Source organism: Coenobita brevimanus, chromosome 86, assembly GCF_032717465.1.
Source record: "Coenobita brevimanus isolate Jiangsu-jjx chromosome 86, ASM3271746v2, whole genome shotgun sequence".
Taxonomy (NCBI): Eukaryota; Metazoa; Arthropoda; class Malacostraca; order Decapoda; family Coenobitidae; genus Coenobita; species Coenobita brevimanus.
In genome coordinates this window covers 25,966,525-25,991,999 of record NC_137039.1, presented here as the reverse complement: position 1 = coordinate 25,991,999, position 25,475 = coordinate 25,966,525, and the positions used below count along the sequence as shown (strand labels likewise).

Here is a 25,475-nt window from a genome sequence, read left to right as displayed (position 1 = left end):
ATCTGCGTTTGTGTGGATGGGATTGTCGGTGACAGATGAGAGATCATTAATATGAACCAGGAATAGGGTTGGCGCCAGAACTGACCCCTGCGGCACACTGGCGTTAATTGAGTGAAAATTGGAATATACATCGTCTACTTTTACTCTTATTTTCCTGTCACTAAAATATGAAGAAATCAAGGGAACAAAAGATGTTAGTCCATAGCAAGGGAGTTTGGACAGCAAGGAACGGTGCCATACTCTGTCGAAAGCTTTAGAAATATCAAGAGCTACTGCATGAGTTTCTCCATGTAGATCAACTGATTGACGGATGGTATGAGTTAGGAGATTGAGTATGTCAATGGTGGATCTTTCGTGGCAAAAACCATATTGTCTATCACTAACTAAGTTGTTGGATTCAAGATGTTTAACAATGTGCTTATTAACTAAAGTTTCAAATACCTTACCAAGAGAAGATGTGACAGCCATTGGACTGTAATCAGAGGGGAAAGGAGGACCTTCCTTTCTTCGAAATTGGGTGGATATTGACTTTTTTCCATGAATTTTTTTCCATTAATTTGGGAATAAAGAAGTACGTTTGCACAGTCTGAATAATTTAGCAAGAACAGCGGCAAGTTCAGGGGAACACTTTTTCAAAACAAATGGCGGGATTCCATCTGGGCTTGGAGCTTTGTTGGTAGGTAAATTGTCTAGGATGGATTTTACGTATCTTGTCTGTATTTTAAGTGGGGCTATTTCGGGAGAGTCAAGTTCTAGTATTGGGACATTCTGGCTGGTGTCGTCTATGGTTGAGTTTCTGGCAAATGTACTGGCAAAAATATCCGCTTTCCTACGCAGGTCATTTGTAATGTTGCCATCTGAAGATTTTAGTAGGGGAATGAAAGATGACTTGTTAAAGTTATTACTGAAAGAATTAAGAGTTGACCAGAATATTCTATTGTCAATAGGGTTGTTAAGTAGTTTTGATGCTTGCTTTTGAAGAAAATTTGATTTAGCTAGATTTATTACAGCTTTTGCATGATTTCTAGCAATTTTAAACTGAGACAGTGATTCAGATGTTTTTGATATTATGTAAGAGTTATATCCTAATGACTTTTGGGCTGATGCTCTGGCACAGTTGCCATCAAACCATTTTGGAGAGTTCGACCTTTTAGTGTACTGTTGACTTGGTATGAATAAATCCATACCAGCTAGTATTAAGTAGCAAATGTGGGATTGGGTAGAATTGAGATCACTAGAGAAGTAAGACTGCTATGGAATGTCAGCAAGATAATTTCTAAATCCATCCCAGTTTGCCCTATCAAAGTGCCAATGGGTCACTCTGACAGGACCAGAACGGAGAGGTGTGGGGGGGTTAACTAATGAGGCTTTGATGAGATTGTGGTCAGAGGATCCAAGTGGTGACAGTACCTCTATCCTGTATTGATCTTGATTATTTGTCAAGAATAAATCCAAGAGATGGGCATTATGGTCAGGATTATCAGGTATTCTGGTTGGTTGCTGTACCAGCTGGGTGAGATTAAATGATTCTGCAAACAGCTCGCACTCTAGACCAGCGTCGTCAGTCCTGGCAGAATGCAATAATCATTCAACATTATACATGTTAAAATCATTCAAAACAGTAATTTCGGTGCTAAGGGCAAGGTTGAGGTTACTCAACTGTGTGGATATGGAATCAAATACACTGGGTTCCGAAGAAGCATTGGGGGAGCGATAAACTACACAAATATATTTGGTAATATTTTGACAATTTAGTTTATATAATGAGTAATCAAAACTGGATGAAGTGAAGTTTAAAATAGTGTCAACTGCATATTGGGATTTGATATAACAACAGGTGTCGCCCTTGTTATGGAAGTTTGTAAGGAGATGGTAACCAGGAAAACAAAATGGTGATATATCAGTAGAGGGTGAGATTTGTGGTTCTGTGAGGAAAAGGGCCAAAGGGGATATTGACTAAAGGAAAAAATTAACTGAGTTTAAATTTGTGGTAAGGCCGCGGATGTTGGTGAAGAATAAGGACGCACTTTCACTTCTTCGCTGACAAGAATTACCGGAAATAGCAACAGTCGCTGCCAGCACAGTCGCTTGATGGTGACCGGGAGGACCCTGTGCCGCCAGCCCTACCCTGCCGGTGGTGGCACTCCGAGGTACCACCTCATTTGATATAGTCTCACCAATCTAAAACCAAGGTTTGGGTGGAGTCCAGCCGGGGATTTCCCGGCGTACAGCGATGCCTTGCTTCCTATACTCTGATTGGGTAGTGGCTGACCTGACACCGTTAGAGTTCGTCCGCTCACACCTCACCACCTGGCCTGACATGACTTCACCCACTTCTGTGTGTGTGTGTGTGTGTGTGTGTGTTTTTGTGTGTGTTTTTTTTTGTGTGTGTGTGTAAAGACAAACTAATTTAAGTTATAAATATAATTTAAGTTACCGGTATATATATATAACAAAGTGAACAGTGGAAGCACGTGACAGAAGCTTAATCTCCCTCCAATGGATTAACTCCCAGTATGGGCCTGGATGTTGCCGCTCGTGAGTGTTTTAACTTATTTATTTCTATTAAGAAAATAGCGTATGTTCTACTGATTCCTTCAAATTATATTATAAACGTAATTGTTACATTACTTACCCAACTTAGAACTACCGTGAAAGTCGGTAAAAGTAACTACATTTTTTTCAGCAACACTGTAAAATATGGATGCCACGTTTCTTTATTGATGTACAAGAGCCATATGCATTACAAGTTTACCTTCCTTTGATATGCTAGAATACTTACGTTTATATTGTATTAGTATGTGTGTACCTATCTGTGATGCCTATTACATATATGACAGAATCTACTCATCGCTCGTTTAGGAAGTATGGCATGGCTGCACCCAGCGCCAGACCCCACCCAAACCTTGGTTTTAGATTGGTGAGACTATAGTAACATTGCAGCGGCCATTACTAAAGAGAGTGAATAGAAGGTATGATATGCACATGTAGTGTGGTGTAGACAGTTGAAGGTAAAGGTATTAAGCATGTGATATATGAATGCTTGTGATGTGTTGTTTAAATGACAATGATGTATCGCATGTTACAGCGTGTGTGTGTGTGTGTGTGTGTGTGTGTGTGTGTGTGTGTGTGTGTGTGTGTGTGTGTGTGTGTGTGTGTGTGTGTGTGTGTGTGTGTGTGTGTGTGTGTGTGTGTGTGTGTGTGTGTGTGTGTGTGTGTGTGTGTGTGTGTGTGTGTGTGTGTGTGTGTGTGTGTGTGTGTGTGTGTGTGTGTGTGTGTGTGTGTGTGTGTGTGTGTGTGTGTGTGTGTGTGTGTGTGTGTGTGTGTGTGTGTGTGTGTGTGTGTGTGTGTGTGTGTGTGTGTGTGTGTGTGTGTGTGTGTGTGTGTGTGTGTGTGTGTGTGTGTGTGTGTGTGTGTGTGTGTGTGTGTGTGTGTGTGTGTGTGTGTGTGTGTGTGTGTGTGTGTGTGTGTGTGTGTGTGTGTGTGTGTGTGTGTGTGTGTGTGTGTGTGTGTGTGTGTGTGTGTGTGTGTGTGTGTGTGTGTGTGTGTGTGTGTGTGTGTGTGTGTGTGTGTGTGTGTGTGTGTGTGTGTGTGTGTGTGTGTGTGTGTGTGTGTGTGTGTGTGTGTGTGTGTGTGTGTGTGTGTGTGTGTGTGTGTGTGTGTGTGGAATGTGACTATGTTCTGCTGCCCAGTTTGTGAGAAGGGTCACTGTAGATTTGGTTGGGGCTATTGTGAGTCTGTGTGTTGAGGTAAGGTTGGAGATGTAAGTGGCGGTGTCTGTGTTTTTGTGTGTACATGTGTTATGTCATTTCCATAGGAAGCTATGTGTAGTTGTGGTGTGTGGGGTGTATGTTGTGCACGTATGGGTTAAAGAGTGTAGGGGACAAAACAGATCCTTGGGGGATGCTGTTTGTGAAGTTCCTGATGTTTGATGACTGACCGGCAAATGTTACATGTGCACATCTGCCTGCTAAATAAATAATAATAGTGGTGGGTGGTGGTGACCATCATCCACTCACTTGATGTAGTGCTGCCTACTTCTTCCTTAGCCTTTATCATTCTTTTTCTGTGCCTGCCCTCCTCTCTTCCTATTTCTCCCATCTTTCCTGTCACTACTTATTGCTTTTCTTTCCATTACAGGTGGCTTTACATTGAGTGACAAGCCAAATGGTTTCCTGTAAGCCAAGAAACCATTTACAGTGCTGGGTGGTAACCACATAACCAAACCATACTTGCTCTCTACATGTCATGTGGGTTGGTGGAGGGTTAGTGCCCCTCCCTGTAAAACAAATAACTCAGAGTCAAATGGCCACCCCATACGGGATTATGGTGTCTGGCAATAGATAGATAGATAGACAGTGCCTGTTTGTGTTGAATATTTTGTTTGTGAGGTTGCGGTGGGAAATGGCATCAAAAGCATTGCTAATGTCTAGTGTGACTAAAAGTGTTCTGTGTGGTGGCCTTGCTGAATTGATGCCATCAAAAACTCTTTGTGTAAGGTCTGTAAGAAGAGTGTTTGTGGAGTGTAGCAGCCTAAAACCATGTTGTGATGAAACTAAAGGTATTAAGGTGTTACTAATTGTAATACCAGTTGTTCAGTGACTTTGGAAGGGGTTAAGTGTGATGAGGCAGTGTGGGGAAGGTAACGTCGAGTCTTTGTTGGGTTTGGGGATAGTGATGATAGTACCATGCTTCCAGATGTTGGGTATTATATTGTGTGAGTAGCTGTAGTTTGATATGTTGGTGGGTGCTTGTATGCCTTGTGGTCCAAGGTGTTTAAGGTGTATGTTGCTTACGTTATCTGGGCCACAGGCAGACAAGTGCTTAAGGATGCTAATGATGTGCTTCGTCTGGTTGTCAGGGAAGGGCGTGAAGTCTGGGTCTGTGAGGAACTGTCTCTTGTGTCGGCTGACATGTCGGTCATCGCCATGGGGGTTTAGATGGCTGACGTGTGAAAAGTGATTGATGACAGTGTGACATTACCTGAAGAATATCCCACAGCAAGGACTTTGCTGTCAGGCCGCCATGCCAGACCTGCTACCTTGATGCCTTCTCCTGGTGCATTGATAACCCATACCCTCTGCCAAGACAGTCGGTGCATTGCCACTTGCCCTGCAAAATATAAAATACTATTTACTGCCTGAATGTGCAAACAGCAGTGGCAACAGCCAGTCCTCTATTAACCCCTTCAATGTGTTGGGGACCATATTGTATTCAACCCACACTGCACTCAAGTACACAAGAACCTCCTTTTAAGTGATTTTTGGAACTGGAAAAACTTTAGTGTATATGTCAAGATAAAATCACCAATGAAATGACAGAGGTCTGAAGTTCTGCATCACATAATGAAAGTCATGAAAAGAATATTGGACAGATTAGTAAGAGAATGAATAGCCACTGACTGGTTCCATGTCTGACCGGGATACCATGTGACAATAAATTAGACACCTGCAGGGGAATGAATGAATAAATGTGGGCTTCATTGTCATTTCAAGCAATGTGCCTTTGTGTGGTGGCAATGACACAGCTGGGTAGCTCTGCTGCCTGGTTATGTAAATACCTCTCAACCTCCTCCCTATCCTCTGAAAGGGGGATCGCAAACTGCAGTCAACTGGGTTCACATTCAGATGAACTTGGGGTTACAACAAACACTACTACAGCCATTTCTGTCAAAAATGGCAATATCATGGCTGGTCTACATGAAAGATTAAGTAAAAATATGGTAGGTGGTGGCACCCATCATCCACTCACTTAGTGTAGTGGTACCCTGTTTTTAGGGTAGCTCTACTGTACACTGAGTGGCAAGCCAAATGATTTCCTGTAAACCAGGAAATCATTTACATCGCTGGGTGGTAACCTTATAAGCAACCGACACGTGTTCCCTACGTGACAGCAAGTGGGTTGGCGAAGGGTTAGTGCCTCTCCCTGGAAAACAACTAACTAAAAATACGAACAAGAGGCCTCGGACCAGGACTGACCAAAAGATGATGACTATGGACCGAACAAAGGGCATGATACGGATGGCGACATGGAATGTAAGGGGTGCAAATGATGAGGTGAAGGAGAGAGAGATTGTCCAGGTGCTTGAGGGTGCAAAAGTGGATGTATGTGGATTAACTGAAACTAAATGGAGAGGTGAGAGTGTGAGGGAATGGAAGCATGGATGGGGCATACGTGCAGGAGTAAGTGAGAATGAGAGGGCAAAAGAAGGAGTGTGTATTGTTGTGAGTAACAGATGGAAGGAGAATGTAAGAGAGTATGGAGCAGTTGGCTCAAGGACTGTGTGGGTAAGACTGAAAGCTGAACTACAAACGTGGCCGATTGTGTGCGTGTATGCGCCAAAGCAAGATCATGCAAGCAGAATGAGAGAAGAGTTCTGGACAAATGTGGAATTGTGCATGGAAAAGTTTGAAAGGAATGAGTGAGTGTTTTTGAGTGGTGATATGAATGATAAAATAGGGAATGTGAAGGTGGATGGAGTAGTTGGTGAGTGGGGTATGCCTGCTGAGATAGCGAGAATGGCAGTGCTTTAGTGGACATTTGTGCCGGGAGGGGGTTGGTGATAGCCAAGACCTTCTTCAGGCACAATATGATCCACAGGTATACATTGCAAGTGATGAGAAGGATGGATGGTGAACTGAATGAAAGGAAGGCAAGGATTGATTATGTGTGTGTGGATGAAAGGATGTGAAGATGTGTAATGGATGCAAGAGCATACGGAGGTTGTGGGAGTGAACTTTCTGACCACCACATGGTGGTGGTAAGAATCAAGATCCAAGGAAATTGGAGACATAGAAGAAGGGAAGGACAGGAGGATGGAGTAGATACAAGGAGAGTGGAAAGGTTACATGAGGATGAGAAAAAGACAGAATATAAGAGAGAAGTGGAGGAATGATTGGGTAAATATGAATTGCAGCAGATGGGGGACGTGGAAGGTGTGTGCAAAATATTCACAGAAGAAATATGTGCAGCATGTGAGGTGGTGTGTGGGGTGAGAAGACAAAAGGGGGTGCAAGGAACAACATGCTGGAATGAAGAGGTGAGACAGGCTGTGGCACAAAAGAAAAAAGCATACAATGAATGGATGAGAAATAGGGGTGTGGAAGAAGTTGAGAGACAGAATAGAGAGTTATACGTAGAAAGGAGGAGAAAGGTGAAAAGATTAATGAGAGAGTAAGAAGAGAGTGGATGAGAAATTTGGAAGGAATTTGAGTGTAATGTGGAGGGAATCTAAGAAAATGTTCTAGAAAGAGGTAAAGAGAGTCAGACAGGGTGGCAATGAAGTTAGTTGGGGAGTGAAAGATAAAAATGGTAGATTACTAGTTGAGAAAGGAGAAAAAGTAAGCAGATGGAGAGAACACTTTAATGAATTGTTGAACATAAAGAATGAAAGTAATGCAAGTATAACTGGCTGGAGAATAGCTGGGAGAAGGAGGGAAGTGAGAAGATAGGAAGAAATTAGTAGGATGGAAGTTGTGGAAGCAATGAAGAAAGTCAAAATGGGGAAAGCCCCAGGCATTGATGGAGTGTGTGGTGAAATGCTGAAGCATAGGGAAGAGATAGTATTAGAATGGATGTGGAAGATGTGCAGATTGGCCTGGGAGGAAGGTAGAGTCCCGGAGGATTGGAAGTCAGGTATAATTATTCCCTTGTACAAAGTGAAAGCGGAAAAGAAGTGTGTGGTAATCACAGGGGCATTTGTCTTCTTAGTGTAACAGGAAAAGTATACGGTAGGATACTATTGACAGAGCTAGGGAAAAAACAGAGAAGTTAGCTGGAGAAGAACAGGGAGGTTTTAGGAAGGGAAGAGGTTGTGTGGATCAGGTATTCATTCTTAGATCTTTAGTGGAAAAATTTCTAGAGAAGGGAATGAAGTTGTATGTGGACTTCATGGATTTGGAGAAAGCATATGACAGGGTGGATAGACAAGGATTGTGGAAAGTAATAAGAATATATAAAGTAGATGGGAAGTTGTTGAATGCTGTGAAGAGTATGTATAAGGGTGCTAAGGCTGGAGTGTGTGGATAGTGAACTGAGTGAGTTTTTCTATTTGAAGGGTGGGTTGAAACAGGGATGTATCATGTCTCCATGGTTGTACAATCTGTATATGTATGGGGTTATAATAGAGATACAAGGTAGGGCAGTGGATGTTCGAGTGGCCCTAATGAGAGAGGGCATTGTTTGGAAACTCCCTGTACTGTTGTTTGCAGATGACACTGTGTTGTTAAGTGAAGATGAAGGGAAGCTACAAGGCTTGGTGGATGAGTTTGGGAGTCTGTAAAAAACGGAATCTAAAGGTGAATGTAGGGAAAAGTAAAGTTATGGTCTTCGAGAAAGGTGAAGTCAGTGAATGTAGAGTGAGGTTGGATGATGAGGGAATGGAAAATGTGAGTACGTTTAAGTACTTGGGTAGTGTTATGAGTATGGATGGAAGTCTGGAGGGAGAAGTCCTTGAAAGGGTACAACAAGGAAGAAAGGTTGCTGGTTCCTTGAAGGCAGTGATAAGAAACAGGGAAGTCAGGATGGAAGTGAAAAAGTTATTACATGGCAGTACAGTATTGTGATAGCAACTCTAACATATGGAAGTGAAGGTTGGACGTTGTTGGAGGGACACAAGTCAAGAGTGAGAGCAGTGGAAATTAGTTATTTGAGAGGAGCCTGTGGAGTCACATGGAGAGACAGATTGACAAATAAGGATGTGAAGAAGCGTTGTGGTGTGGATGTGGATGTGATAGGAAGCGTTAGGAGAAATATACCAAGGTGGTTTGGCCATGTGGAGAGGATGGAGAATGAGAGACTGATGATGAGAGTTTATGTGAGTGAGGTGGAGGGGGAGAGAGGGAGGAGAAGGCCAAGGATGAGATGGGGGGATGGAGTGGAGAGGTATATGAGAGAGTGTGTGTGTGAACTGGGAGCAGGGCAGTGAAATGGTGGGGGACGGTGACGTGGAGGCAATTTGTTTGTGGTCACCCTGTATGGGATTAAAGTGTCTGGCAATAAATAGATAGACAGAATTACTACTAAGAAAATTAAAACCAGCTTCAGTGCTAGATGACACTAAAAAGGTAAATAAGAAAATAGATAAAAGAAAGAGGAGGGGGAGCATAGACATGGGTGGATCAAAAAGTTCTAGGCCTCAGGTATAAAGAAATATAGTACAGTATATCCTAATTAACTTTGCTTTTCAACATGGTCACTATGAACCTCTAAACACTTTCTATAATATTCTCAAAGCTTTTCAAATAAATGGTTTTATTTTGCTGGTTTAACCATTCTTCTGTGGCTGTCTTGAGCTCAACGACATCCATGAAGTGAGTTCCACAGAGGTGGCCCTTCAAATCTGGAAACAGGTGAAAGTCATATGGTGACAGGTCTGGAGAATACAGCAGGTGCAGCAGCTCTTCATATCCACAGTCTCACACAGCCGCATTGGCAATCCGTGATGTGTGGACAGGAGTACTATTTTGGAGCAATAAAGGGATCTTTGACAACTTTCCTCTTCAGTTTTCATGTAGGTGGGGGTGCTCACCATCCACTCACTGGAAATTAGTGCTGTTTTGGGTGTCTGCCCTTTCCTATCTTCCATCCTCCCTCTTCTGTCTTCCTTTCCTTCACTCTTTCCCCTTTCTTCTACCTATGGGTGACTTTGCATTCCCTCTTCTGTCTTTCTTTCCTTCATACTTTTCTCTTCCTTCTGCCTATGGGTAACTCTACACTGAGCAACAAGCTAAATGGTTTCCTGTACACCAGGAAACCATTTACTGTGGTGGGTGGTAACTATATCACCAAATTATGGCACCTGGTGGTGTAGTGAGTAATTAAGGTGCTCCAATCAGACTGAGCCTGTGTAGTTCCCCCCCCCCCCTGAATCTGGGCATAGACTTCACGGCCTGCTATCAAGGCTCAGTAGTCCTCCTACATACCATTCACCTCTACATGTCACAACTTCGGCGCTAACACCCACTGTCCATATTGAATACATTCTAGGGCTGTCTCATACAGGACTGGTGTACTGGTATTAGCAGGGGTATTTTTACGACATGTCGGCGGGTCTTCTGGTAAATCAGTAAAGTCTGATTTTTTAATAAATTCAAATGCTTAAACTGTTCCCTGCCCCAGCTGGGATTTGAACCTGGGTCTGCACATGCCATAAGGCACTCATCCACAGTGCTCATCTCCATAACTTGGGTCTTTGAGATTGTCACATATTAATCAACAACTATCTTTGGATACAAGGCAACTAAATCATCAACAGCTTACTACAGTTACCTATCCTAGATGTTACCTTAGATACAGGCATTCATTTTATCTACCAAACCACAAAGAGCAGATGGACAACCAAGCTGAATGATACAAACGCTGGAACCCATTTTCAACATACTTATACTTGCACATTATGATGGTAGGTGGTGGGGACTATCATTCACTCACTTGCTGTAGTAACCATAAAGAGTGGATAGACACCCAGGTTGAATGATGCCAACTTTGCAACACATTTTCAACATACTTTTACCTGTACACTATGGTGGTAGATGGTGGCAACCATTATCCACTCACATGCTGTAGTGCTGCCCACTTCTTCCTTCCTCTTTCTCTTTCTATCTCTGGCTGCCCTCCTCTTTTCTTACTTCTCCCTTTCCTTCCCATCACTTTTACCACTCGTCTTTCCACTTTATGTGACTCTACACAGAGTGACAAACCTAATGGTTTCCTGTAAACTAGGAATCCATTTACAATCCTGAGTGGTACCCATATAACCAAAGTACTGGGTGAAGTGGAGCCTGCTATGGTGCCCCTGTTAACCAGGTGGAGAACTGCAAGTGTGGCTTCCATTCAGGAGCCAAACCTACACACTTTTCCTTGTGTCTCACTGTGACAGGGTGATGTCTGCCAGAAGGGAACATCACTTCACTGCACAGGACAGTCCAGCATGGACAGCTGCTTGCCTGCAGTTGATGGGTCTGCTTGGCCAGACAGACTGGGGTTGATCAAAAACAACCTGTATATTATAGCATGCTGGAAACAATCCTCAGTGCAAGAAAATGCAACAGCTATAATGAAAACTAAAACAGTCAACAAATCATAATGATCCTGTAAGAAAACCTCAGGATCTGCACACACACCTTTATAATTGACAATTCTGGTCACTACCCTACCAGCATCTCCTATACTGTGCTGTACAAACATAAGCTGCAGTTACTGTTAAAAGATAATTCATTTTGTATGTAAAGGCTCCAACATGCTTGCATGTCTGCTTTGATCACCTAATGGCGGCTCTCTATGCTGCTCGATTACTGACAGCCTCCCTATTCAGTCCCTTAACCCTCTACGACCTCATCCCAGGTCTGTTTTGGTATGCCTCTTGCATCCCTACCCCCACTGTTCACACTTCTCACTTTCTGCACCCAATTGCCATTCCCCATCCTCTCTGCATGCCCAGACCATCTCAATCAACCCCTCTTCATCACAACACCAATACACTCCAGTCCCATCCTTCCTCTTAACTAAATCCTCCATCGTGAACCTAGTCCCTCCCCCCGGGTCCTGTATTCATGGACACATCGCACATCCACCTAAAAACTGTCATTTCTGTAAGTTTGAGTCTATGAATATCCTCCTCCTTTACTGCTCAGGTTTCACTGCCACACAACATTACACTCCTAACACATGCCACATACGAAGATCCCTTAGCACAGAGGGAGAGCCCTCTCAATGTCAGGAGAGGCAACAGATCCCTGAACTTCTTCCAACCACTCCTCACTCCAGCCCCACCTCCAGCACATGTCTCCCATATAACAAAACTCTTCCACACACTCAAGAGACTTGCCAGCAAGATCAATCCTGTCACATCCATTCATCATCCTATCCTGTGTTGCCCCGTGAGGAGCATAGAAGCCCAGGGCTAGGCAAGTTGGTCCTGACAATTAAGATGAGAGTGACCAGCCTCGCTCATCTGTGAGTGGCATTATGTGAGCAATAAACCCCAACCATCCCTTGGATATAAACCTGCACTGGCTCAATCTGACTGAAGTGCCTTAATTACTCACTAAATCACAAGGTGCAATAATTTGGTTATACGGTTACCACCCAGTGTAGTAAATGGTGTCACTCAGTGTACAGTCACCCACAGGCAGAAGGAAGAGGAAAGAATGATGGAAAGAAAGACAGAAGAGGGAGTGTAAAGTCACCCACAGGTGGAAGGAAGAGAAAAGAATGAAGGAAAGAATGACAGAAGAGGAAGGAAGGAAAAGAGGAAAGGGCAGACATACAAAGCAGCGATATATCGAGTGAGTGGAGGGTCAGTGTCCCCACCTACCACATACCTGACAATATCCACAAGCTCTCCCTGACACACTGCACAGACGAAATCAGCATTAACTCGCAATCTACCTTGAATACCGCTAAATCCCTTACGCACCCACTGATCACAAATACTGCACAAGATGGAATTACTTCCCATGCCCTTGTGACAAACTTCATATGGCCACTCTCCTTCCTCTGTGAGAGTACCGCCACCAGTCCTGATACCATCACTTTTGTTTTATCTGCATTTACTCTTAAGCTGTTGTGCCCCATACCATCTCTCCACTTCCTAAATCCCTCCTCTGCCTCCCTTTCATTCTCTGCAATCAACAAGAAGTCATCAACATACATCTCCCATGGGAGTCCATTTCTGAAGTCATGTGAGAGGGCTTCAGGCACCATGATAAACAATAAGGGGCTCAAGACTGACTCCTTATGCATGCCAACATTCATGGAAAACTCATTACTCAAATCTCCATTCACTCTCACCTCGGTGCAAACACCCACATCCACGACCATAATGACTAACCAGCCACTCTTCGATCCCAAGCTTTCTCACTGCCCATTTCACCACCTCCACAAGGACTCCGTCAAAGGCCTTCTCCAAATCAACAATGTACATATCCCCTTTCTTTCATATATATTTTTCTTCACGCATCAGTGGTCCCTCTGCCTGGCATAAACCCACACAAAGTCTCATCAATATTCATTCTCTCCCCTTTATTATACCTTCTAGAACTCGCTCCATTACTTCATTATCTGGTCCAAGAGTTTCATTCCTCTATAATTTCCTCTTTCCAGGGCATCACCCTTTCCTGGTACACACTTACAATCACACTCTTCAGCCAGTCATCTGGGATGACAAACTTGTGTACAGTATAATTGTATTTATCAAACCAGTAACAAAACCCGCTCCTGTATCTCATGAGGTTTTCAGCATTTCAGCAGTCAACCCACACATACCTGCTGCCTTCTCCTACTGCATCTTGCTTATTGCCCTGCTCACAGTAGCAGTGTCAATCAAAGGCCAATGGTCAAAAAGTGGATCTGATGACTCCAAACCTTCCCTGTTTCAGCCAAACTCCTCATTCAGCAACCGGTTATAATGCTCCTTCCAGGCACTGTTAATATCCTCAATGACCACCACTACCTTTCCTTCATCACTCTTCACACACTGCTCACCTATGATATTCCAGTTTTACCTCTTCATCTGATTTGCTACTTTAAATATCATATTCTTCCTTTCAATACTATTTAGGTTATCCAGTAATAGACTCTGAGACTCAGATTTTGCCCTGTACCTCTTTTCTTGTCTTAAGTTTGGAAGCCAATCATTCCCTTTTGTTGCCACCCCTTTTCCATTCCCAGAAAAGCCTTCTTTTCTCCTTAACTGCAGCTTCTACTCCCTCGTCCCACCATCGTGTTACCTTGTCTTGGAGGGCCCCTTGTCAATCTACACACTGAATCAGTAACACTCAGTGTACTGTTCCTGAAATCTCTGTACTTTTCATTAACACTTCTGTCAACAGCTCCCACTCTACTCATCTCAATATAGAAGGCATTCCTTACTGCCTGGTTTTTCGGATTCCATATTTTCTGCCTAGGTGCATAGGTACTCTTCTCTACCATCCACTCCTTAAGCACCATGTCATACATCAGTAATAAGTGTTGCTGCACACACTCTTCATTCCCTATAACTTTAACATCCCTCACCAATCTCTTATTAGCCCTCCTGACCAGGATTGTCAATCTGGCTACTATTTCTGTGTGTAAAACCACTGAAGCACATACTGGACAAGGGGTTTTGAAGGCATATCTTTTTTTTCAGCTTCCATATTTTCCTCCTAGGTGCATAGGCACTCTTCCCTACCACCCACTCCTTAAGCACCAAGTCATATATTAGCAATAAGTGTTGCTGCAAACACTCTTCATTCCCTATAACTTTAACATCCCTCACCAATCTCATATCAGCCCTCCTGACCAGGAAATAGTCAATCTGGCTACTATTTCTGTGTGTAAAATCACTGAATTACACACCAGATAGGGGCTTTTGAAGGCATATCATGTGTGATTTTCTCAATTTTGCAATATAAAAGTACCAATGGATCAATTAAACACTATAGTGGAGACCAAGAAGCCACCTCACCACTACAGGGCTAAAGGATGAGACAACCACATACAGGTACTGAGGCTTCCTTTCTGATTCTCACATCTCAACCTATTGCAATAGGTGCTTCAGCGAGTTTATGTCAACACAGCCACAATGGGTGGGAAATACAGTACACATATGCAGAATGAAAAATTGTTATATACCACTGGGTTGGTTACACACCTCCATAGGAAAGGCCCTGAAACCACTTTGCCACTGCAATGACAAACTCACAATTGCACCCAAGTCTACATATGAGGCGTCTAGCGGCAGAGTGACGTATGTGCCAAAAATGGACGATGGTGAGTTATTCCTACCAATATGTAGGTGAAGCCTTCTAGATCCTCCCTGTTGGCTACATACAAAAAGGACCCTTATGGTTGGCTGGCAGATGGGCAAGCATTGCATGTTTTAGGCCTTGAAAACCCATAGAGGAAGTCTGCTCCCACGTGGCTGAGGGACGTACGGGCCATGAGCGGCTAGTCATTGGTAGGCCGCGTCTCAGTACTAGCCCCCAGCCTCAGCCAGTCCCCCACCAGTGTCCTGCTAAACCTCGCACGTGGTTGATGGGCTGCACTGTCCTCTGCCCATTTTGAGTGCTCTGAGTGTTTTTTATTAAAAAATTACCATATAAAAATTAATCAAAAATCAAGACTCTGCATTATTAATATAAAACTTTCAAACTTTACTAATTTTTATGTTTATTCTTATTTGGATCACATAATTATAACCCATGATAATATTTTGTGTATGACCCCCAATGGGGGGGGTGCATTTGTGTTTCGGTTTTGTTTTTGTTTGTTATTTCTTCTACACAATGGGCTCATTAAATTGCATTTTTTGAGAGCATTACATTAACATAAAACAACATTAGTTTTTTCTTTATACCTTTTATGTACACATTCTTCAAATTTAAGCTTTAATTACTCGAAAATAACCCCCTGGTGCATACGTCACTCTGCCGCTAGACGCCTCATATGTTCTGACATGAGAATCCAAAAGGAAAAATCACAATACAGTAAGACCTCACTATAAGGGACTAATTGGGGCCCAAGCTAGTCTGAAAAAGGCGAAATTCCAATAAATGCGACATCCAGACTTCCCCCTGCTAACCCAGGCTTTTTCCAATATATCCAACATTAGTCCAGATCGCATGAACGATTTTTAAACTGTTTTGGCTACCACTGCCATACTGTACTGTGTTATAACTTCACTACGTTAATCTAATGGTATAATATATATGATAATACTGTACTGTACACCGATAAACATGTCTTTTATTGACCTTATTGTGGTGAACATACTTGAAGTGGTAAAGCAGTTCGGACTGCTTCTGGCATTATCAGATTTTTTCCGATATATAGGAATTTAGTCCGGTAGCTCCTCGAGTCCGATAAAAGTGAATTCCGGTCTATTGAAGTCCGTTATATTGAGGTTTTATTGTATGTGGTGGCAAGAAACTGCCTCTGCAAGTCCATCCCGTGCAGCTGAAATGATGTTCCCATGTGGCTGACGGTGCCTTGCCACAGTGAGGCACAGGGGTTAGTGTGGAGGTTTGGTTACTAGGTGGATGCCACAGTTGTGTCTCTCCCCCCCATTAATGGAGGCACCACAGTAAGCTCCACATCACCGTGTTATCTGGCTACAGTATGTGGTTAGGTTACCACCCTAAACCGTGAAGTACTGTTGGCAAAATGCAGAACTGTGAAATACAAAAACACAAATGCATAAGATACTTACAGAAGAGGATACTGGTAACAACAAAAAATGCAAGATTTTGTTCAAAACACTAATAAATGAAGACTCTCAAAATACCTGAGAATGTTCTGGTGCCAAACATTTTTCCCATGATGAGTTGAAGTCTCACACTATTTTTACATATTATATACAGAAGTGTTTATTCATAATTAAAGAGTGTGTAATATAGTGTGAAGATAAGCAACCAAACACAACTTTGGTGTAAGTGTGGCATGGGAATAAGATGTTCGTCCAGACATGCAGAGCTAGCATTTTTCAGGCGTAACAGTGAGGGTGAAGGAAGGCGAAAGAGAAATGTAAAATGTGTGTATGTTTAAGTCTTGGGGAAACATGTACCCTGTTGGTATATATAATATAATTAATACTGCCTTACTAAGATGTATAATGTGCATGGCAGGGTTGTAATATATGCCTATTCATGTATAACTCTGTCTTTGAGAGATATGGCATCTCTAAATATGCTGACTTAAGCCCGCTCCCAGTGTGGGGTAGACTGAAAGCAGCAGAATACCCTCAGCCTCCATACGAGGGAGATGTACTACTCTGATACACTCTCTTGTCACAGTTGTATCTTTCTGTGACGAATAAAAGGAGAGAAAACACACCTGCTCCAGTTTCTGTTCACCTGCACGCTACTATTCTACAGGAATTCCACCAATATTCCTGCCGACTGTGAGGAAGAGAGACATTGCAGGAAGTGCCAGCTGTGGAACTCAGTGGAGCCACACCTAAGCAGCTACATAAAATTGGTGGTCCAGTGCTGGGATATGAAAAGGTGCCAAAAGGATTTAGTGCAGTGAAACCCTTGGAAAACTGCTCGCTGATCCTACAGGTGAATAACAGAAAATCTTACTTTCACTTTTGTAACGGGACTAATTGCAGAGCGGGAAAAGTGAGAGCAGAAAAATATCGGAGTAGTGAACTCATTCTCTCAAGAATATTTCTGCCTCGCAAGCTCTGGCAAATTATCTCACCCTTGTGTGTGCGAGAACTCAGTGAGATATCTCTGCTGTGGAGACAGTCGAGGCCAACGCGGTGAGGGGTGGTGTCATCTAAGCACATCTGGCAACCCTGTGAGGCAGAGCGAGAAGCGGGTGGGCTGCACTCGGGGCGAGGCATCCCGCAAGCCAGTCACCTCAGGGCGAGAGAAGAGGCAACATCTTCGTGTGGTTGGAGAGATGAAACCTGGTGGAGTGTGTGGAGTTCCAGTACGAATCTAACTGGAACTTCAGCATCATCTGACACCTAGGTAGTGTACATGCATAGTATACCACAAGACATACATTCTCTAAGCAGCACACATTAGTTAGGCAATGTGTGTAAAAATATGGGTTTCTCAGTCTGACAGGGATTTGATGGATAAGGTGAAGAGGTGGGGACGAAAGATTATAGAAGATACAAAATTGCCAACCAGTGAAGAAGGAACTGGTTCTTTGGCGCAGGACGAGTGGGAACTGGGTGACTCAGACTCAGAATTTCGTGAGTGGATAGACATTGGAAAAAAACATTCCAACTTTAAATGATATGAGCGGCATCTTGGGGTCGAAGGTAGTCAGAACACTTCTAGGGAACTGGATAGTGAGGACTTGAACACTTTACATTTGCGTTCTGATCGTACTTATTCAACAGTTCCTGAGCGTTCAGTTACATCCAAAATGGCCATTGGTCTTACTAATGAAGGTACTCCTAGTGCAGAAGAGACTGTGGACATTCAGGAACTGGCTGCAGCAGCACCCCTGGTCACTCAAACAGACACGCAAGGTTCATTATTCTCTGATATTGATTCAACCACTCACATACCTACTCACACCTCAAACATTTTCAGTGCCCCACTAACCTTTGGACAGCAAGGACAATACCATTATTTGTTAATGTTCCTTATGCTAATCCATGAGGCATGACTACTAGTAGTATTGGCATGCAAAATCAGGTTAATCCTCCTGCATGGCATGTACCTAATATGGCAACTACTAATCTTAACCACGCCAAGGATAAAATGCCAAAGGTACAAAGATGGTGTGTCATCCATGGGCGGTGTCCTCATTTTTCGGACTATTGCCCCATTGTCATTGCAAATGGGGAAAAACTTGGCAACCAAGCTAGTTCACAGGAAGCTCAGAGCCGTAAGCAGAAGTAACCCGAAGAATCATACAATCCACTGATGCGTGTATGGCAGCTACAAAAAGGGTGGATCTACTATCAATTCCTTGGATTATAGGGACACTGGGGCATGTGGAAACATTATTTCTAGTAAAGCGCTGGAAAGACTAAGACATCTGATGCCCCACACAAATTGGACGTTATCAGCATCCAATGTGATTTTGACAGGTGTGACAGGGAGTAATATGAAGATCGTAAGCCTGGTACCACTGACACTGAGGGCAGGTAAACGATCTCCCGTATTACGTGCTATATTCTATGTGGTTCCTCTGCCAGCTGATGGGTTATTGGGCCTTGAGTCCATAGTAGTGGTAGGTGGTGGCGACCATCATCCACTCACTTGATGTAGTGCTGCCTACTTCTTCCTTAGCCTTTATCATTCTTTTTCTGTGCCTGCCCTCCTCTCTTCCTATTTCTCCCATCTTTTCTGTCACTACTTATTGCTTTTCTTTCCATTACAGGTGGCTTTACATTGGGTGACAAGCCAAATGGTTTCCTGTATGCCAAGAAACCATTTACAACGCTGGGTGGTAACCATATAACCAAACCATACGTGCTCCCTACATGTCAAGTGGGTTGGTGGAGAGTTAGTGCCCCTCTCTGTAAAACAAATAACTCAGAGTCAAATGGCCACCCCGTACGGGATTGTGGCATCTAGCAATAGATAGATAGATAGATAGAGTCCATAGAAGAGTATAATGTGGTTATATACCCTCAAAGACATTCCATTTCCTTTAATGGGAAGGAGTTTGTAGGCCTTGTTCCCTCAGCAACCAAAACTGGTGATAGTGGCATCCAACAAGGAGCCATTCAACCAGTTGTAACCCCGACAAGTGAAGCGTCAAGGGAATCACCAGACGAACACGAAATGGAGGATATGGGCTGGAAGCAGGTCAGGGCTATAGTGAGTGGGAATCACCACTTACCCAGTCGGACTGTCTGCAAAATTCCTGTCCAAGTATCTGATGTGTCAGTGGGAACTGATGTAGCATGCTTATCGGAGACCGTAAAACATAAAGCATTGTCGCTAGAGTCCACCTTAGCAGTGCTGGACCAGACCAGAAGATGCCCCTTTTCATCGCAAATATGAGTGGTGGCACAGTTAACCTCAGAGATGGTTGTTATGTAGGTGACTTGATATGCTATGGTGTCCCCGTAAAGGAAGTCGATGATGTACCGGTGATCTCTACTGTAGTTACATCACAAACAATGGCTCAGTCGGAACTCACATGTCTTGGGAGAGGAAATTTGCTAGAACAATACGTGAAGGTAACAGACAATGTTGACCATAAAACGCAATTGCTAACACTTCTTAAAGAATTCTCCGACGTAGTGGCACTTCCAGGAGAACTGCTAGGTAGAATGAACAAGATGAAGCATCATATTGGTTTTTGCCCTGGTACAAATCCGATATATGTGCCTGCATACCGTCTACCACAAAGCCAAAGGAGAGCCGTGGAAGAGGAAGTAGAAAAGATGCTTCATGATGAAGTCATTCAGCCTTCTTCCTCACCTTGGAATGCACTGCTCCTTCTGGTGCTTAACCCTGGAATATTAGCGTTGTCAGCATCACGTGCCTACTAGCGATGTCCGGAATCCCGGACAAACTTTGGAGGTAGAAATATACATATAGGAATGGTACAGTTTATTTCAAAAAATTTTTACTTAAATTAGATGCTAATCTTAACTCTATGAACTATGACCTAAATGTATTTAACTAAAACAACATTATAAAAAAAAATAAAACAAAAAATGTGTAAAAATGACAAACAGTGCTACATCCTTGTAATCTTTTCATCACTGCCAGCCACAATGTTGCCTGATGGTGATGACTTGTGCCACACATGAAGTCTAGACGTCCCCCGATATGCTCCAGCCTCCCTAGACAAAATTCGACATTTTACAGTATATGTTTCGTAGGCACACTCACAAGGTCCTATTTTAATAGCGCTGTACAGAATACCAGACAATTGGCTACAGCAGATGAGAGAAAAACGGGAGAAACACGAACACACCTCACACACACAGGACAGAGTACAAACTGAAATGTCCTGGCAGCTGAGCGTCGTAGGCCTTGGAGCGTCTCCTCCACAACGCAAAGTAGGCCTAAATTCGGAATCCCGGACGACGCTACTGAACTAGGGTTAAAAAGGACGGTGGTGTGAGACCTGTTGTGGATTTTTGGCAAGTGAACAAGGTAACTGTACCGGATCGTTATCCGATTCTGCATCTCAGAGACTTTCTACAGTCCCTGAGTAAGGGAAATACAGTTTTCACCTGCCTGGATCTAGCGTCAGGGTATTGGCAGGTGGAGCTGACCGAAGAGTCTCGTCCCATCACTGCCTTTAGTACTCACCGTGGGCACTTTGAATTTCTCCGCATGCTTTTTGGACTCAGTAATGCTCCTTTGGCATTTCAGAGAATGATAAATCAGTTGTTTGGGGACATGACTGGGCAGGACATCTTGGCATATCTAGATGACTTAATAATTGTGAGCAAGGACATGGACGCTCATTTTAGTAAGTTAAAATGAGTGATGGAAACCATAAGATCCGCAGGTCTGAAAATCAAGCCGTCAAAGTGTGAATTCCTGAAGTCAAGTGTTAGATTTCTAGGGCACTTAGTTGACGGTGATGCCATCAAGGCTCTTCCGGATAAGGTTACTGCCATGATAAATTTCCCTACACCCAAGTCCAGGATGACGTTCGTTCGTTTCTCGGGCTCACTGGCTTCTACAGGAGTGTTGTCCACAAATATGCTGCTATCGCATCACTGTTGATGATACTACTTAAGAGGGATGCTGCATGGAAATGGGTAACATCTGAAGAGAAAAGTTTCAATGACCTCAAGAAAGCCATGACAGAGGCACCTGTGTTAGCGTTTCCTGATTATACTCAACCTTTTTACCTATGCATGAACGCTTCAGGTTCGGGACTGGGAGCAGTGTTACAGCAAAAGGATGAGGAAGGCAAAATGCACACCATTGCATATGCCAGTAGGGCACTAAGACTCCCAGAAAAGAAATATTCAGCGACACACTTGGAGACATTAACAGTCGTGTGGTCGTTAGGACATTTTCAGGATATTATCTTTGGCTACTGGATAATTGTTTTAACTGACCATGCACCCACACGCGACTTGTTCAAAGGGAAAAACCTGCATGGTAAGGTCGCACGTTGGTACAGCAAGGTAATGGAGTTTGACCGAGAGGTCAGATATTTAATGGCCTGTCAAAATGTTGTTGCCGATACGTTGAGTAGAAACACTGCTGCTACCATATCCGAGGACATCCCTCTTTCTGGGTACTCCTCGGATACGGTAAAAACAGAACAACGTAAGGATACGATGTGGTCTCAAGTCATCTATACCTTGGAGTCTGGTGATGAGTCTTGTCTACCTGAACTTCCGGTAACGATGACTCACTTCCATCTTGTCCCTTGTATATGAAACCATCAGGGAAGTCCACTGTGTATCAGTTGGTTGTTCCTCCTACTCTACAGCAAGCCGTGTTACAGTTGGTTCATGACGTGCCTCAAGCGGGTCATCCCGGACGCGACAGATGCATACGTGAGGCAAGAAAGAAGTACTATTGGCAGACCATGAGGAAGGACAGAAGCCAACGTCAGTCAATGTGTCAAGTATGTGGAATCACGAGGAACGACTGGACCTCCGACTCCCATCCTGGAATATCCCCTACCGGAAAAACCTTGGGACACAGTCTCCACTGATCTCTTAGCATTGCCAAAGAGTCATCAAGGCTCAAGTTATGTGTTGGTGGCAGCAGACCATTTTTCATGATTCACTGTTTTAGCACCTTTACAGACGAAAACTGTAGAGGAGGTAGCGCACGCTTTTGTAACCTTACTGATTTGTCCATACTCTACACCCAAGGTACTGCTCTCCGATAATGGCAGTGAATTTCGTAACCAAGTGTTACAGGAAATCTGTCGTACATATGGGGTAAAGCAAGTCTTTGTTATGCCTTACAGTCCCAAGAGCAATGGTCTTGTGGAGAGGACAAACAGGAAAATATTGGAAGTCTTGAGACCAGCAATCAACTAATTGGAGGATAACTGGCAAGACTGGTTACCACATGTAGCAGCGGCCATAAACTCCTCAGACAATTCATCAACCGGGAAATCTCCTCATTACATTCTTTATGGGGAGGAGAAGGTGTTACCCTATGATTTGCTAACTGGAACTCCTACTCTAGTGTACAATCAAGAGGATTACAACAACGTCCAGCTTAGAAAGTTCCAACACATACACTGTGAAGTACGGAAAATATTAAACGCCTCAGGAGTGGAGATGATGGTGAAGCAACACAATGGTAGTCAAGAAAAGACACTGGAAGCAGGCCAGAAGGTGATGATCCATAACCCTGGGAGAACTTCCAAGCTCAGACCTAAATTCTGCGGACCATATACCATTGTGGAACGAGTGCGTGGACATACTTATAGAATAAGGGATGATGCTAATGGAACTCAGAAGATAGTACATGCTGACAGGATCAAACCAGTAAGTCAAGAGCTAGGCCTAACTAACCAATCATCTTATGTGTTGTCCCCTAACTCAGAAGATAGTACATGCTGACAGGATCAAACCAGTAAGTCAAGAGCTAGGCCTAACTAACCAATCATCTTATGTGTTGTCCCCTCTGTCTTCGTCGCAGTCTATGTCGTCGTCCGTTCCTGACCCTAACCAAGAGTATCGCAGCAAGCTACAATCCCACAGTAAGAGTGATTAAGGGAGTATCTTCTCTTGCAGAATGTGGCTCTGGCTTGTACTCCTCTCGCATTGCTTGGGGTGGACTTACGGAACGACAATGGGCACGACTGTATTAATGCCAGGAGTCCTGAAGAGCCCACTGGGAGAAATCGTGGTGGTGGAAGATGCAGTATGCGTCCACTATCCGATGGAAGACTATCTCCAAGCTCCAGACACTGTTAGAGATGCCTTCGAGGGATTAATTCACCTCAAACAGCAACTGTTGGAGATAGGAAAATCATTTGACCTGAATCCACAGCTGATGACCTTGGACAGCGAAGCTTTCATACAAACTTTGCATCGAGTAGCCAAGCCTCAGTCTGGACATATAGAAAGGCTCACAGACAGGCTCACTAAATTACATGTCACTTTACCTAATGCAGATTCTGATGTTTCCCAGCATATCCAGGCACGTACTAAGAGAGGACTTGTGGACCTTCTAGGTATCCTGTCTCAAATGCTCTTTGGTACGGCGCTAGACAAGGATGTAGTGCAATTGGGCAGACAGATGCATGATTTGACATTGGCGGCTAAGGCAAATAACAGGTTAATCGTACACGCGTATGAACTACTAGGTGAGTTCCCTAACAAAGTTAATGAGATAACTAAGACTACCAACCATCTCGTGGGAGCTGTGAACAACATCCAAACTAACCTTCCATCCCTAACTAGCTTAGTGTTAATCGCTGAGTACTTACGTGCTCTCGATGAGGCAGTCACTGCTTTGGAGTTGCATGCAGCCAATATGGTGGACAGCTTAATCGATGCAAGTTTGAATAGGGTTAATGCTTTATTGCTTCCTACTCACATTCTAATCAATGCTCTTGACGTAGCTATGGTGAAGCATGGACTTAAGCCACTTTTTGGTATGAGTCAACTGGATTATTATTACCCATTGTTAGAGGCCCAGTTGACCCATGATGGCATCCTGACATTGGTACCTATCAGGAATGCTATAACATACCATGCATGGCAGTTCATTCCTTTCCCTTTTGCTACTACTAACAACACACTTGTCATTCTGAATGAGGGACCAGAGGTGCTACTTATGTCGGATGACAAAAGGAACATAGCAGAAACGACTGTGGAAGAGTTTGAGAAGTGTAAGGCTTCCTTTCTTGACCTCCATGTATGTCCTGCTTTCCATTTTGTCTTTATACCGTCAGACACAGATGAGTGTAAGATGGCCTTGTTGGACACAAATGCTTCCTCTACGTTGCAACGTTGCACTTTCCAACCCATCCACTTGAAGTCAGTTTTCCATGCTCATGTACAAGCGAAACAGTACTCCTTCTTTCCTGAGACAGAGGACATAACACTGACATGTGCCTCATAACACCAGTTCCTCATGATAAGGGGTTACTATGTTGCACCCGATTTTTGTGAGTTGCACAGTAAAGAGATAGTAATTCTACCTAACAAGCAACATCTTGCCTTGTCGGTGAATTTCTCATCTCAGTTATGGCCCTTTCTACCTTCATTCAATGTTTCTCAATTGAATGTGAACAGGCTGTCTCATGTGTTAAAAAGTAGAATTCGTCACCCACCTGAACAAGACTGATTTAAAAACATATGTACTGTCCTATCTCCCTTCATACCTTTCTCCTTCCTATTTTCATCCTAGTGTTGGTCTTCTACTTCTTGTGGTCTTGTCCTGAGTTTGTATTTGGGGCTACTATCTAAAAGGCCTTAGAGTGAAAAACCCACTAAAACCACAGGTCCATACTCGCGGATTGCAAGTGGACTTTTTCTTTATTATTTTATTATTATTTTTTTTTTTTATGTGTCCGACTCTGGGCATATGCTTCACAGCCTGCTATCAAGGCCCAGAAGTCCTCCTACATACCATTCACCTCTACATGTCACCACTTCGGTGCTAACACCCACTGTCCATATTGAATACATGCTAGGGCTGTCTCATATAGGACAGGTGTACTGGTTTTAGCGGGGCTATTTTTACAACATGTCGGTGGGTCTTCTGGTAGATCAGTAAAGTCTGATTTTAATGAAATTCAAATCCTTAAACTGTTCCCTGCCCCAGCGGGGATTTGAACCTGGGTCCGGTAGGACTACAGACCACCTCTTTACCGACTGAGCCACCGCCTCCCCTGAATAGTTAGCTACCCTACACACTGGTTAGGCTACACAGAAGTTAGGACAACAATGTCAACAGGGATGTCGAAAAGGTGTGGCCGAGCAATGTTCTGGTGACGAATATTTTTCCCATGATGAGTTGAAGTCTCACACTATTTTTACATATTATATACAGAAATGTTTATTCATAATTAAAGAGTGTGTAATATAGTGTGAAGATAAGCAACCAAACACAACTTTGGTG

General features: G+C 43.4%; 1 protein-coding gene across 1 annotated transcript in view; it reads right to left on the bottom strand.

Annotated features, from left to right (window-relative positions):
* Positions 1-25,475, bottom strand: part of APC4 (anaphase-promoting complex subunit 4) — a 67,616-nt gene that overhangs the window by 26,557 nt on the left and 15,584 nt on the right. The window contains exon 3 of the mRNA XM_080280798.1: positions 4,984-5,112. Coding sequence (XP_080136924.1) covers positions 4,984-5,112 — 129 coding nt within the window. The remainder of the gene's footprint in view (positions 1-4,983; positions 5,113-25,475) is intronic.